This window comes from Nerophis ophidion, linkage group LG07 (genome assembly GCF_033978795.1).
Source record: "Nerophis ophidion isolate RoL-2023_Sa linkage group LG07, RoL_Noph_v1.0, whole genome shotgun sequence".
In the NCBI taxonomy this organism is placed as follows: Eukaryota; Metazoa; Chordata; class Actinopteri; order Syngnathiformes; family Syngnathidae; genus Nerophis; species Nerophis ophidion.
The window spans coordinates 68470679-68485893 of NC_084617.1; the positions used below are offsets into that span (position 1 = coordinate 68470679).

General features: G+C 41.1%; 1 protein-coding gene across 1 annotated transcript in view; it reads right to left on the bottom strand.

Annotated features, from left to right (window-relative positions):
* Positions 1-2014: 2014 nt before the first annotated feature.
* Positions 2015-15215, bottom strand: part of vps37ba (VPS37B subunit of ESCRT-I a) — a 45786-nt gene continuing 32585 nt past the window's right edge. The window contains exons 3-4 of the mRNA XM_061906970.1: positions 13433-13515; positions 2015-5675 (exon numbers count right to left, since the gene is read on the bottom strand). Coding sequence (XP_061762954.1) covers positions 5196-5675; positions 13433-13515 — 563 coding nt within the window. The 3' untranslated portion in view covers positions 2015-5195. The remainder of the gene's footprint in view (positions 5676-13432; positions 13516-15215) is intronic.

The window sequence follows — 15215 nt, forward strand, 5'->3', positions numbered from 1 at the left end:
AAAAATAATAATCAAAATCAATGTCACATTAAATATTCCACTTTGAGATATTTTTGGTGGAAAATGTTGCATATTTTGTGTTTGCCATATAAAAAAAAGTTGTTTTTAGGGCCTGATACGAACAAAAAAAAAACATAAACAATAAAAGTTATAATTGACAGATGGATCTGAAGTTGATATCCAGGTGATTGTGTTTGAAGTAAATAGTATAAAAAAAATAAAAAATAAAAGTTTTTTATTTTTATTTTTGGATCCCCAACAATTTTAGTGGGATTTTTTTGTGTGTCATTGCTAAAAAAATAAATAAAATAAAAATAAATAAATATTTAAATCAATGGTGTTATGTGTTGACATTTTTAAGGCTCCAATTCTTCTATTATCTCAAATATTCCACTTTAAAATTCTATTGGGGGAAACTATTGCATATTTTGTGTTTTTTTTCCATAACAAAACAGGCATACAACTTAAATCTTTAAAAACGTTATAATGACAGATAGACCTAATGTTGATCTAGAGCATGGGTGTCAAACTCTGGCCCGCGGGCCGAATCTGGCCCGCCGTGTAATTTAATTTGGCCCTTGAGGCAATATCAATTTAGCATTAGAGCTGGCCCGCCGGTGCTGCTGTAACACCGCATTCACCGCTAATACTCGTACTTGCCAACCCTCCTAATTTTCCCGGTAGACTCCCGAAGTTCAGCGCCCCTCCCGAAAATCTCCCGGGGCAACCATTCTCCCGAATTTATACCGATTTCCGCCTGGACAACTATATTGGGGTTCTCTACACCTGTCGTCACGTCCGATTTTCCTCCATACTAACAGCGTGTCACATAATATTTGTGGCTTTTACACACACACACACACACAGACACACACACAAAAGGCATACTTGGTCAACAGCCATACAGGTCACACTGAGGGTGGCCGTATAAACAACTTTAGCACTGTTACAAATATGCGCCACACTGTGAACCCACACCAAACAAAAATGACAAACACATTTCGGGTGAACATCCGCACCGTAACACAACAGAACAAATACCCAGAACCCCTTGCAGCACTAACTCTTCCGGGAAACTTCCAGCAAACTGCCCAATAATTAACGTTTTATTCATGCATTTTCTCTTGCTACTTCAAGGCTTGAATGTTTGGTTTATTCATTATTATTTTATTTTCAAATGTATTATTAGCTTGTGGAAAAAAATTGATATTTACATCAGAAGATTGCAAATAGAAAAAAGGGCATAACATTTTTATTGAAATTTTATTTGATATGCCATTGACATTTTTTTTTTTATTATTATTGTTATTTGAAACTGGATTTTGCATGTCACTAAAGTTATATCAGCCTTGCTTGTTTAATATTTAATGCAAAACTTGTTTGGGTCCCTATTGAAAGGTTAATTTGTTCAACCTTGGCCCGCGGCTTTGTTCCGTTTAAAATTTTGGCCCACTCTGTATTTGAGTTTGACACCCCCGGTCTAGAGATTTAAACCTTGAATAACAATCCATCCATCCATTTTCTACCGCTAATTCCCTTTTTGGGGTCGCAGGGGGCGCTGGCGCCTATCTCAGCTACAGTCGGGCGGAAGTCAGGGTACACCCTGGACAAGTCGCCACCTCATCGCAGGGCCAACACAGATAGACAGACAACATTCACACACTAGGGCCAATTTAGTGTTGGCCTTGAATAACAATAATACAAAAATAATGACACATTTTAAATATTTTTTTGATCAAAATCCTTTGGGGTCCCTGGGATCAAGCCAAAATGTATATTTTTACACATATATTGTAATACAAATAAAATAAAAACCTATGAAAACTGCCCCCGTTTGTTTTGATTTTTCAGTGTGCGGCCCTCAGTGGAAAAAGTTTGGACACCCCCGCTCTAAAAGAAGCTTCATGCATTACCAACCAACAACACTAGATGGCCACCTTGTCCAATTTAAGTACCGACTTGACATTGCACTAAAACCATAATTGTTTGTAGGCATGACACATGCAAAACAACACAACTTTTGAGATTTATTGAACTTAAAAATAGCAACAACAAAAAAATTCCATTTAGTAAACACCTATAACAGCACTAAAAAAATATCACCGAGCACATATAAACACTAGTTACAGATAACCCGTCAAACCAGATTAACAAGCAAAAACAAACAACAAAAAAAAAAGGGTATTAGGAATATTCAGACTGAACACAAAAGGCATGCACGACATCATCACTCCTGGGTTCATGTCATGGATGATTTAGCCGACATCCCAGTCCAGGTGATGTGTTCTTATCTCGGGGTAAACGCGACAAAGGTGTGGCATTTCAGAGACTTGTTATTTCACAAAGTAGATCTAAAGACATGCGGTACTAATGGAGGTCTGGCCTACATCGACAAGCACCGGTCGCCACAAAGCCGGATGAAGTCACACTGGCACACGCTCAATGGCATCGTTCCGGAGTCTAGGACCAGGGAAACGGAGCGGTCAGCAGGAACCTGGTCAAAGTCCCGACCCGTCTAGGCACTGGTGGCTCTTCAACAGTGAACAGCAGTTAACGAGTCCATTGATATTCTTCTCACATGGAAAAATCCTTTATAATTTTACAAGGCTTGAATAAAATGTGGTTTGTACAAACCCTGTTTCCATATGAGTTGGGAAATTGTCTTAGACGTAAATATAAACGGAATACAAAGATTTGCGAATCCTTTTCAACCCATATTCAGTTGAATATGCTACAAATACAACATATTTGATGTTCAAACTGATAAACTTTTTTTCTTTGCAAACAATCATTAACTTTAGAACTTGATGCCAGCAACACGTGACAAAGAAGTTGGGAAAGGTGGCAATAAATACTGATACAAAGTTGAGGAATGCTCATCAAACACTTATTTGGAACATCCCACAGGTGTGCAGGCTAATTGGGAACAGGTGGGTGCCATAATTGGGTATAAAAACAGCTTCCCCAAAAAAATGCTCAGTCTTTCACAAGAAAGGATGGGGCGAGGTACACCCCTTTGTCCACAATTGCATGAGTAAATAGTCAAACAGTTTAAGAACAACGTTTCTCAAAGTGCAATTGCAAGAAATTTAGGGATTTCAACATCTACGGTCCATAATATCATCAAAAGGTTCAGAGAATCTGGAGAAATCACTCCACGTAAGCGGCATGGCCGGAAACCAACATTGAATGACCGTGACCTTCGATCCCTCAGACGGCACTGTATCAAAAACCGACATCAATCTCTAAAGGATATCACCACATGGGCTCAGGAACACTTCAGAAAACCACTGTCACTAAATACAGTTTGTCGCTACATCTGTAAGTGCAAGTTAAAACTCTACAAATGCAATGCGAAAGCCATTTATCAACAACATCCAGAAACCCCGCCGGCTTCTCTGAGCCCGAGATCATCTAAGATGGACTGATGCAAAGTGGAAAAGTGTTCTGTGGTCTGACGAGTCCACATTTCAAATTGTTTTTGGAAAAATTCGACATTGTGTCATCCGGACCAAAGAGGAAGCGAACCATCCAGACTGTTTTCGACGCAAAGTTCAAAAGCCAACATCTGTGATGATATGGGGGTGTATTAGTGCCCAAAGCATGGGTAACTTACACATCTGTGAAGGCACCATTAATGCTGAAAGGTACATACAGGTTTTGGAACAACATATGCCGTCTTTTTCATGGACGCCCCTGCTTATTTCAGCAAGACACAATGCCAAGCCACATACAGCACGTGTTACAACAGCGTGGCTTCGTAAAAAAAAAAAAAAAAAAAAAAAAGAGTGCCGGTACTTTCCTGGCCCGTCTGCAGTCCAGACTTGTCTCCCATCGAAAATGTGTGGCACATTATGAAGCGTAAAATATGACAGCGTAGACCCCGGACTGTTGAACAACTGAAGCTCTACATAAAACAAGAATGGGAAAGAATTCCACTTTCAAAGCTTCAACAATTAGTTTCCTCAGTTCCCAAACGTTTATTGAGTGTTGTTAAAAAGAAAATGTGATGTAACACAGTGGTGAACATGCCCTTTCCCAACTACTTTGGCACATGTTGCAGCCATGAAATTCTAAGTTAATTAAAAGTTTATGAGTTTGAACATCAAATATCTTGTCTTTGTAGTGCATTCAACTGAATATGGGTTGAAAAGGATTTGCAAATCATTGTATTCCGTTTATATTTACATCTAACACAATTTCCCAACTCATATGGAAACAGGGTTTGTATGTGTTTTACGTTCACATCAGAAACACAAAAGGTGTCATTTACACTAAAAAAAACAACTTTCCTACGGAGTGATGTGAAAAACAAGTACGTGTAAGAGCACTGAATATGAACGGAGGACAAAATGAACGAGCATAAAAGCCAAAGAAGACACAAAAGTACGAGCACTGATGGTCTTTCACGACTCCTTCAACTTCAACAGGAGTCTAAAAGCCCAAACGATTCATCCAAATAGTTCAGCCACCAATCTTCTCAAGTCTCTTTGGACTTTGGCCCTGCGACGGCCCAAGTACGAGGTCGGCCGTCTTGACAAGGCAGATCCGGGACACACATTAAATGTTGATTCAAACAAAGTTCTCCTTTGCACACGATCAGTCTAGACTATTTAGCATTAACATAAAGCAAATGCTCAAATTGAATGTATTTCCCAAATATCATGTGAACTTGTATTGGGGGGGGGGAAAAATAAAATAAAATCACAGCATAGATGCTTTTTCCAAGAATATATTCTGACAAAACACAGTAAATATGGTCTCTTTGTTTGCATATATAAACAGTAATATTTGACTGCCGCACATGGGACACGTGTGTGAGGAACACGCCTGCAGGGAAAGGAGAGACCAAACATTAATAGGCCTGCAGAGAACAAAAAAAAAAACAAAAAAAAAAGTGCTAATAAGAGGACGAGCTGAGCAGCTCGTGTCCACTGTGGGCTCCACTGGGCCCTTCTTCCGTGGACACTCTGCCGGGTGGAGTGAACGGAGACCGAATTCTCCGAGTGATGTTCTTGTTGTTTGGAGTGCTGATTGAGCGCTATGCAAATATCACGTTATTACCCATCAGCTAAACATCTCAGGTCTGTGTGGGGGTTGATCAAGAATCGAAGACGGTGAACGCCACGGACCGTTGTTCTTCGAGGAGCTCCAGTGGTGAATTGTCCTTGGCACACACTGGCAGCGGAGTTCATTCACTGAATGATGAATCCGGGCTGCGGGGCCACGCTGGATGGGGGCCTCTGTGGCAAAGCGGGTGGGTACTGAGATAAGAAGGGATAGGCGGGTGTAGCACTTGGGTAGGGTTGGCCTGTTCTGGGAGGAATTGGGGGGTAAGGTGATACGGCGTAGAAGGTCGAAGGCTGGGGGAGAGCCACGGGAGCTGGGTTTAGTTTTGGGGCTGGCTGGGATGGAGGAGGTGGAGGATTTCTCCTGGACTGCAGCATTGGAGACAAGCCGTTGCCGGCCTCGGGGAGGACGGAGGACGAGGGCCTGGCTGCGACCGACATATCCTGGGAATGGGAGGCGGATCGTGACGGCTGGCCTTTCAGCACTATCTCCTGCAACTTCTCGATCTTCACCCTCCTCAAGTGGGCCAACTTCCTCTGGTTTTGGTAGGAATCAATGAAGGCATCCAGGGTCATGTCACCATCAAGGAAAGAATCAGCCATATTCTGTAAGGGGCGGAGAAGACAGCAGTGACATGAGTGCAACATGTAGAAAAGACAGCAGTGCAACATGTAGAAAAGACAGCTGTGACATAAGTGCAACATGTAAAAAAGACAACAGTGACATGAGTGCAACATGTAGAAAAGACAGCTGTGACATAAGTGCAACATGTAAAAAAGACAACAGTGACATGAGTGCAACATGTAGAAAAGACAGCTGTGACATAAGTGCAACATGTAAAAAAGACAACAGTGACATAAGTGCAACATGTAGAAAAGACAGCTGTGACATAAGTGCAACATGTAGAAAAGACAGCTGAGACATAAGTGCAACATGTAGAAAAGACAGCTGTGACATAAGTGCAACATGTAGAAAAGACAGCTGTGACATAAGTGCAACATGTAGAAAAGAGAGCTGTGACATAAGTGCAACATGTAGAAAAGACAACTGAGACATAAGTGCAACATGTAGAAAAGACAACTGAGACATAAGTGCAACATGTAGAAAAGACAGCTGTGACATAAGTGCAACATGTAGAAAAGACAGCAGTGACAGAAGTGCAACATGTACAAAAGACAGCTGTGACATAAGTGCAACATGTAGAGAAGACAACTGACATAAGTGCAACATGTAGAAAAGACAGCAGTGACAGAAGTGCAACATGTACAAAAGACAGCTGTGACATAAGTGCAACATGTAGAAAAGACAGCTGAGACATAAGTGCAACATGTAGAAAAGACAACTGTGACAGAAGTGCAACATGTACAAAAGACAGCTGTGACATAAGTGCAACATGTAGAAAAGACAACTGAGACATAAGTGCAACATGTAGAAAAGACAACTGAGACATAAGTGCAACATGTAGAAAAGACAGCTGTGACATAAGTGCAACATGTAGAAAAGACAGCAGTGACAGAAGTGCAACATGTACAAAAGACAGCTGTGACATAAGTGCAACATGTAGAGAAGACAACTGACATAAGTGCAACATGTAGAAAAGACAGCAGTGACAGAAGTGCAACATGTACAAAAGACAGCTGTGACATAAGTGCAACATGTAGAAAAGACAGCTGAGACATAAGTGCAACATGTAGAAAAGACAGCAGTGACAGAAGTGCAACATGTACAAAAGACAGCTGTGACATAAGTGCAACATGTAGAAAAGACAGCTGTGACATAAGTGCAACATGTAGAAAAGACAGCAGTGACAGAAGTGCAACATGTAGAAAAGAGAGCTGTGACATAAGTGCAACATGTAGAAAAGACAACTGTGACATAAGTGCAACATGTAGAAAAGACAACTGAGACATAAGTGCAACATGTAGAAAAGACAACTGAGACATAAGTGCAACATGTAGAAAAGACAGCTGTGACATAAGTGCAACATGTAGAAAAGACAGCTGTGACAGAAGTGCAACATGTACAAAAGACAGCTGTGACATAAGTGCAACATGTAGAGAAGACAACTGACATAAGTGCAACATGTAGAAAAGACAGCAGTGACAGAAGTGCAACATGTACAAAAGACAGCTGTGACATAAGTGCAACATGTAGAGAAAACAACTGACATAAGTGCAACATGTAGAAAAGACAGCTGTGACATAAGTGCAATATGTAGAAAAGACAGCTGTGACATAAGTGCAACATGTAGAAAAGACAGCTGTGACATAAGTGCAATATGTAGAAAAGACAGCTGTGACATAAGTGCAACATGTAGAAAAGACGGCTGTGACATAAGTGCAATATGTAGAAAAGACAGCTGTGACATAAGTGCAACATGTAGAAAAGACAGCTGTGACATAAGTGCAACATGTAGAAAAGACAGCTTTGACATAAGTGCAACATGTAGAAAAGACAGCTTTGACATGAGTGCAACATGTAGAAAAGACAGCTTTGACATAAGTGCAACATGTAGAAAAGACAGCTTTGACATAAGTGCAACATGTAGAAAAGACAGCTGTGACATAAGTGCAACATGTAGAAAAGACAACTGAGACATAAGTGCAACATGTAGAAAAGACAGCTGTGACATAAGTGCAACATGTAGAAAAGACAGCAGTGACAGAAGTGCAACATGTACAAAAGACAGCTGTGACATAAGTGCAACATGTAGAGAAGACAACTGACATAAGTGCAACATGTAGAAAAGACAGCAGTGACAGAAGTGCAACATGTACAAAAGACAGCTGTGACATAAGTGCAACATGTAGAAAAGACAGCTGAGACATAAGTGCAACATGTAGAAAAGACAGCAGTGACAGAAGTGCAACATGTACAAAAGACAGCTGTGACATAAGTGCAACATGTAGAAAAGACAGCTGTGACATAAGTGCAACATGTAGAAAAGACAGCAGTGACAGAAGTGCAACATGTAGAAAAGAGAGCTGTGACATAAGTGCAACATGTAGAAAAGACAACTGTGACATAAGTGCAACATGTAGAAAAGACAACTGAGACATAAGTGCAACATGTAGAAAAGACAGCTGTGACATAAGTGCAACATGTAGAAAAGACAGCAGTGACAGAAGTGCAACATGTACAAAAGACAGCTGTGACATAAGTGCAACATGTAGAGAAGACAACTGACATAAGTGCAACATGTAGAAAAGACAGCAGTGACAGAAGTGCAACATGTACAAAAGACAGCTGTGACATAAGTGCAACATGTAGAGAAGACAACTGACATAAGTGCAACATGTAGAAAAGACAGCTGTGACATAAGTGCAATATGTAGAAAAGACAGCTGTGACATAAGTGCAACATGTAGAAAAGACAGCTGTGACATAAGTGCAATATGTAGAAAAGACAGCTGTGACATAAGTGCAACATGTAGAAAAGACGGCTGTGACATAAGTGCAATATGTAGAAAAGACAGCTGTGACATAAGTGCAACATGTAGAAAAGACAGCTGTGACATAAGTGCAACATGTAGAAAAGACAGCTTTGACATAAGTGCAACATGTAGGAAAGACAGCTTTGACATGAGTGCAACATGTAGAAAAGACAGCTTTGACATAAGTGCAACATGTAGAAAAGACAGCTTTGACATAAGTGCAACATGTAGAAAAGACAGCTGTGACATAAGTGCAACATGTAGAAAAGACAACTGAGACATAAGTGCAACATGTAGAAAAGACAGCTGTGACATGAGTGCAACATGTAGAAAAGACAGCAGTGACAGAAGTGCAACATGTACAAAAGACAGCTGTGACATAAGTGCAACATGTAGAAAAGACAGCTGAGACATAAGTGCAACATGTAGAAAAGACAACTGTGACATAAGTGCAACATGTAGAAAAGACAGCTGAGACATAAGTGCAACATGTAGAAAAGACAGCTGAGACATAAGTGCAACATGTAGAAAAGACAACTGTGACATAAGTGCAACATGTAGAAAAGACAGCTGAGACATAAGTGCAACATGTAGAAAAGACAGCTGAGACATAAGTGCAACATGTAGAAAAGACAACTGTGACATAAGTGCAACATGTAGAAAAGACAGCTGTGACATAAGTGCAACATGTAGAAAAGACAGCTGAGACATAAGTGCAACATGTAGAAAAGACAGCTGTGACATAAGTGCAACATGTAGAAAAGACAGCTGAGACATAAGTGCAACATGTAGAAAAGACAGCTGAGACATAAGTGCAACATGTAGAAAAGACAACTGTGACATAAGTGCAACATGTAGAAAAGACAACTGTGACATAAGTGCAACATGTAGAAAAGACAGCTGAGACATAAGTGCAACATGTAGAAAAGACAGCTGTGACATAAGTGCAACATGTAGAAAAGACAGCTGTGACATAAGTGCAACATGTAGAAAAGACAGCTGGGACATAAGTGCAACATGTAGAAAAGACAGCTGTGACATAAGTGCAACATGTAGAAAAGACAGCTGGGACATAAGTGCAACATGTAGAAAAGACAGCTGTGACATAAGTGCAACATGTAGAAAAGACAGCTGGGACATAAGTGCAACATGTAGAAAAGACAGCTGTGACATAAGTGCAACATGTAGAAAAGACAGCTGTGACATAAGTGCAACATGTAGAAAAGACAGCTGTGACATAAGTGCAACATGTAGAAAAGACAGCTGGGACATAAGTGCAACATGTAGAAAAGACAGCTGTGACATAAGTGCAACATGTAGAAAAGACAACTGTGACATAAGTGCAACATGTAGAAAAGACAGCTGTGACATAAGTGCAACATGTAGAAAAGACAGCTGTGACATAAGTGCAACATGTAGAAAAGACAACTGTGACATAAGTGCAACATGTAGAAAAGACAGCTGTGACATAAGTGCAACATGTAGAAAAGACAGCTGTGACATAAGTGCAACATGTAGAAAAGACAACTGTGACATAAGTGCAACATGTAGAAAAGACAACTGTGACATAAGTGCAACATGTAGAAAAGACAGCTGTGACATAAGTGCAACATGTAGAAAAGACAGCTGTGACATAAGTGCAACATGTAGAAAAGACAACTGTGACATAAGTGCAACATGTAGAAAAGACAACTGTGACATAAGTGCAACATGTAGAAAAGACAGCTGTGACATAAGTGCAACATGTAGAAAAGACAGCTGTGACATAAGTGCAACATGTAGAAAAGACAGCTGTGACATGAGTGCAACATGTAGAAAAGACAGCTGTGACATAAGTGCAACATGTAGAAAAGACAGCTGGGACATAAGTGCAACATGTAGAAAATACAACTGTGACATAAGTGCAACATGTAGAAAAGACAACTGTGACATAAGTGCAACATGTAGAAAAGACAACTGTGACATAAGTGCAACATGTAGAAAAGACAGCTGAGACATAAGTGCAACATGTAGAAAAGACAGCTGAGACATAAGTGCAACATGTAGAAAAGACAACTGTGACATAAGTGCAACATGTAGAAAAGACAACTGAGACATAAGTGCAACATGTAGAAAAGACAGCTGTGACATAAGTGCAACATGTAGAAAAGACAACTGTGACATAAGTGCAACATGTAGAAAAGACAACTGAGACATAAGTGCAACATGTAGAAAAGACAGCTGTGACACAAGTGCAACATGTAGAAAAGACAACTGAGACATAAGTGCAACATGTAGAAAAGACAGCTGTGACATAAGTGCAACATGTAGAAAAGACAACTGTGACATAAATGCAACATGTAGAAAAGACAGCTGTGACATAAGTGCAACATGTAGAAAAGACAGCTGTGACATAAGTGCAACATGTAGAAAAGACAGCAGTGACATAAGTGCAACATGTAGAAAAGACAGCTGTGACATAAGTGCAACATGTAGAAAAGACAGCAGTGACATAAGTGCAACATGTAGAAAAGACAGCTGTGACATAAGTGCAACATGTACAGTTGTGATCAAAATTATTCAACCCCCACACAACTTTGGTGTTTTAGCAAGTTGGACATTTATTCCGTATTTTGTTTATAGTCATATCAAATAAAGATGTGTCAAATAGACAAATGCAACTTAAATTGTAACACTGTATTTTACAAAATACCAAAAAAGGACATTTTTCTTAATATCTCATTGACAAAATGATTCAACCCCCTAGTTCCATGCATCTTTAGTACTTAGTAGAACACCCTTTGGCAGTAATGACATCCTTCAAAGGTGATACATAAGCGGACACAAGCTTCTTGCAACCATCTACAGGTATTTTAGCCCATTCCTCTTGGGCAAAGGCCTCCGGTTCATTCATATTCTTGGGCTTGTGTGCTGCAACTGCCTTCTTCAAGTCCCACCACAGCTTTTCTATAGGATTTAGGTCTGGCGACTGTGAAGGCCACTCCAGAGTCTTCCAGCCCTTCTTCTGCAACCACTCTGATGTTGATTTGGAGGTATGCTTGGGATCTTTGTCCTGTTGGAAGGTCCAACGTCTCCCGAGCCTCAGCTTCGTCACTCACTTCATGACATTTGCAGCTAATATATCCTGCTAGGAAATATAATTCATAATGCCTTGAACGCGCTGGAGATTCCCGGTACCTGAGGCAGAGAAACAGCCCCAGAGCATGATTGACCCCCCCACCAGTAGGCAAGGTGGTCTTCTTTTTGTAAGCTTCATTTTTTCTCCTCCAGACATAACGTTGATTCATAGGCCCAAAGAGTTCCACTTTTGTCTCATCATTCCATGGAACCGTTTCCCAAAACCTTTGGGGTTTGTCCAGATGATTTTTGGCATACTGGAGTATATTTTTCTTGTGCCTGGTAGTCAGAAGTGGGGTGCGCCTGGGAGTTCTGGCATGGAGGCCTTCATCTCGTAGTGCGCGCCTTATTGTCTGGGACGAAACCTGCGTTCCCCCCTCTGCAATGTCCTGTTGTAGTTCCTCAGCTGTTATCCGGGGGTTTTTCACCACTGTACGCTTCACAGCATCCTCTTTCTACCACGCCCAGGTAGTGTTTCCACTGTGCCTTTAGCTTTAAACTTGCAAATTATGCTCCCAACTGTGTATCTTGGAATGTGTAATGTCTTTGCTATTTTCTTATATCCATATCCTTTCTTATGAAGAGAAATTACCTCCTTTCTTGACTTCTTTGACCACTCCCTGGACTTCACCATGTTGCAAATACACCATTGACCATCTACAAGAAGCTGAGCATCACAGTCTTTTTCAAATTCTGTTCTTAAGAGTTATGATCTTCAAGGGGTTGAATAATTTTGTCAATGAGATATTAAGAGAAATTACACTGTTTGGTATGTTACAAAATATAATGTAATTCAAGTTGCATTTGTCTATTTAATGCATCTTTATTTGATATGACTATAAACAAAATACGGAATAAATGTCCAACTTGCTAAAACACCAAAATTGTGTGGGGGTTGAATAATTTTGATCACAACTGTAGAAAAGACAGCTGTGACATAAGTGCAACCTGATAACTGCGAGAAGATAAAGGTAGAGGTGAGTGACCCTGATACGGGAAACGGGTTTGATTATTGTCTCGGTCGTTAATATTTTTTTGTATTCATTTAACAGCAACTTGTGATGAAAATCACATGATTTTGACCTATTTTACTGAGCTATTTGCCATATTTTAAAGTGCAAATGCTGACAGGCATGCATGCTGGAGATGTACTATACGCCAGAAATACCTGCGGACAATGATCTGCAAAACGTGACAATGTGGTATCGAGCAGGGAATCTTCTAGAAAGACGTTCTCCGCAACAGGTTTAATCACGTTAAATCCAAACATTCCATTCTGATTATGTGAACAACGCCGTAAAGAAAAGGAAAGAACGGCCGGCACGTCAACTCCGTTCAGTTTTTGGCCTGTACATTATTATTTGGCCAAAACTAAACCACAGATTGTCGTTGTGGCTTGTGCAGCCCTTTGAGACACTTGTGATTTAGGGCTATATAAATAAACATTGATTGATTGATATCTGATAAGCGGTAAATATATATTGTTTTATTCTTTGAATGATATATATCAGTTTGTGCAGTTGGTATGTCTTGATTTTAATGTTAACACGGTCATAGCCATAATTGCATTAGTAGTAATAATTGTCATAACACTTCATTTCGGTGTGTCCGTGTTTGGCCTTTGTTTTCTCATCTTTGGTTCACAGTTTCATCCAAGCATTGTCATTGCGGTGCACCCCTAACTTCAAGTATGGACACACAACGGAAGGACTTTCCATGGTAGAAATGACTTATCTCACATTGTCAGCTGCTCTTTTTTCAGCATCCTTGTTGACCAAGATATCAGATCAGAGGAGAAAGCGATGCAATTACCTCAGTTTCCTCTTCGACTTTGGCTCCCTCCGCCTGCAGCAAAGCCAACAGAATGTCCAGTGATGTGTTTCCTGATTTGTGGTCTATAAAAAAAAGGTACAACACAAAGAAGAACAATCATTACACTCGGGTGACAGTTAAACTAACTGCTAACAGACAAAGAGCAAGCAAAGAAAACTACATTTTTAATGACATTTTTAATTGAGAAACAATGAAGACTGATGTATTCATCCATCCATTTACTACCACTTGTCCCCTTTTGGGGTGGCAGGGGTTGCTGGAGCCTATCTCAGTTGCATTTGGGCGGAAGGCGGCGTACACCCAGGACAAGTCGCCACCTCATCGTCGGGCCAACACAGACAGACAGACATTTAATTTTTAAATACCCCAAATATATCCATCCATTTTCTACCGCTTATTCCCTTTTGGGGTCGCGGGGGGCGCTGGCGCCTATCTCAGCTACAATCGGGCGGAATGCGGGGTACACCCTGGACCACCTCATATTCTTCAAAAAACCTGGTAACTATATTGGGTTTATTAATTATGTATCTGTGTTGGCCCTGCGATGAGGTGGCGACTTGTCCAGGGTGTACCCCGCCTTTCGCCCGATTGTAGCTGACATAGGTGCCAGCGCCCCCCGCGACCCCGAAAGGGAATAAGCGGTAGAAAATGGATGGATGGATAATTATGTTGCCAGTTGGCAGCACGGTGAAACAGGGGTTTGTGCATGTGCCTCACAAAACGAAGGTCCTGCGTAGTCCTGAGTTCAATCCCGGGCTCTGGATCTTTCTGTGTGGAGTTTGCATGTTCTCCCCGGGACTGCGTGGGTTCCTCCCACCTCCAAAGACATGCACCTGGCAGGGTTTCCCACACATTCATTTTTTTGTGGCGGCCCGCCACGGAAGAATTACGGCCGCCACAAAAAAAAAAAAAAATAAAAAAAAAAAAAAAAAAAAAAATATATATATATATACATATACAATATATATATATATTATTTTTTTTCCGGCTTTTGACTCGCTCAACCGCTCATAAAAGCAATGGGACTCTGTCTGTGAATGGAACTTGTAGTTAGTTACATAGTAAATAAATATGTAAATATTATATAAATATGTATATAAATATGTACATAAAGTGTTGTAATTATATTCCAACTTCGCGTTCTTCTTGGTCATCGCCCCCCACCTTACCACACACACACCCCGCCCGACCACACCACCACAAATAGATGCCTGACCTGTGGGAATCACTGCCTGGGGATAGGCCCCTCCCACCGCCAAAGACACGCACCTGGGGATAGGCCCCTCCCACTGCCAAAGACACGCACCTGGGGATAGGCCCCTCCCACCGCCAAAGACACGCACTTGGGGATAGGCCCCTCCCACCGCCAAAGACACGCACCTGGGGATAGGCCCCTCCCACCGCCAAAGACACGCACTTGGGGATAGGCCCCTCCCACTGCCAAAGACACGCACTTGGGGATAGGCCCCTCCCACCTCCAAAGACATGCACCTGGGGATAGGTTGATTGGCAACACTAAATTGGCCCTAGTGTGTGAATGTGAGTGTGAATGTCGTCTGTTTATCTGTGTTGGCCCTGTGATAAGGTGGCGACTTGTCCATGGTGTAGTACGCCTTCCGCCCGAATGCAGCTCAGATAGGCTCCAGCATCCCCCGCGACCCCAAAAGGGACAAGCGGTACACAATGTATGGATGAATAATTATGTCGTTAGCTTTATGGCATCTTTTGTACTTGTTGGGACAGTCCTTTTTTAGCATAATGC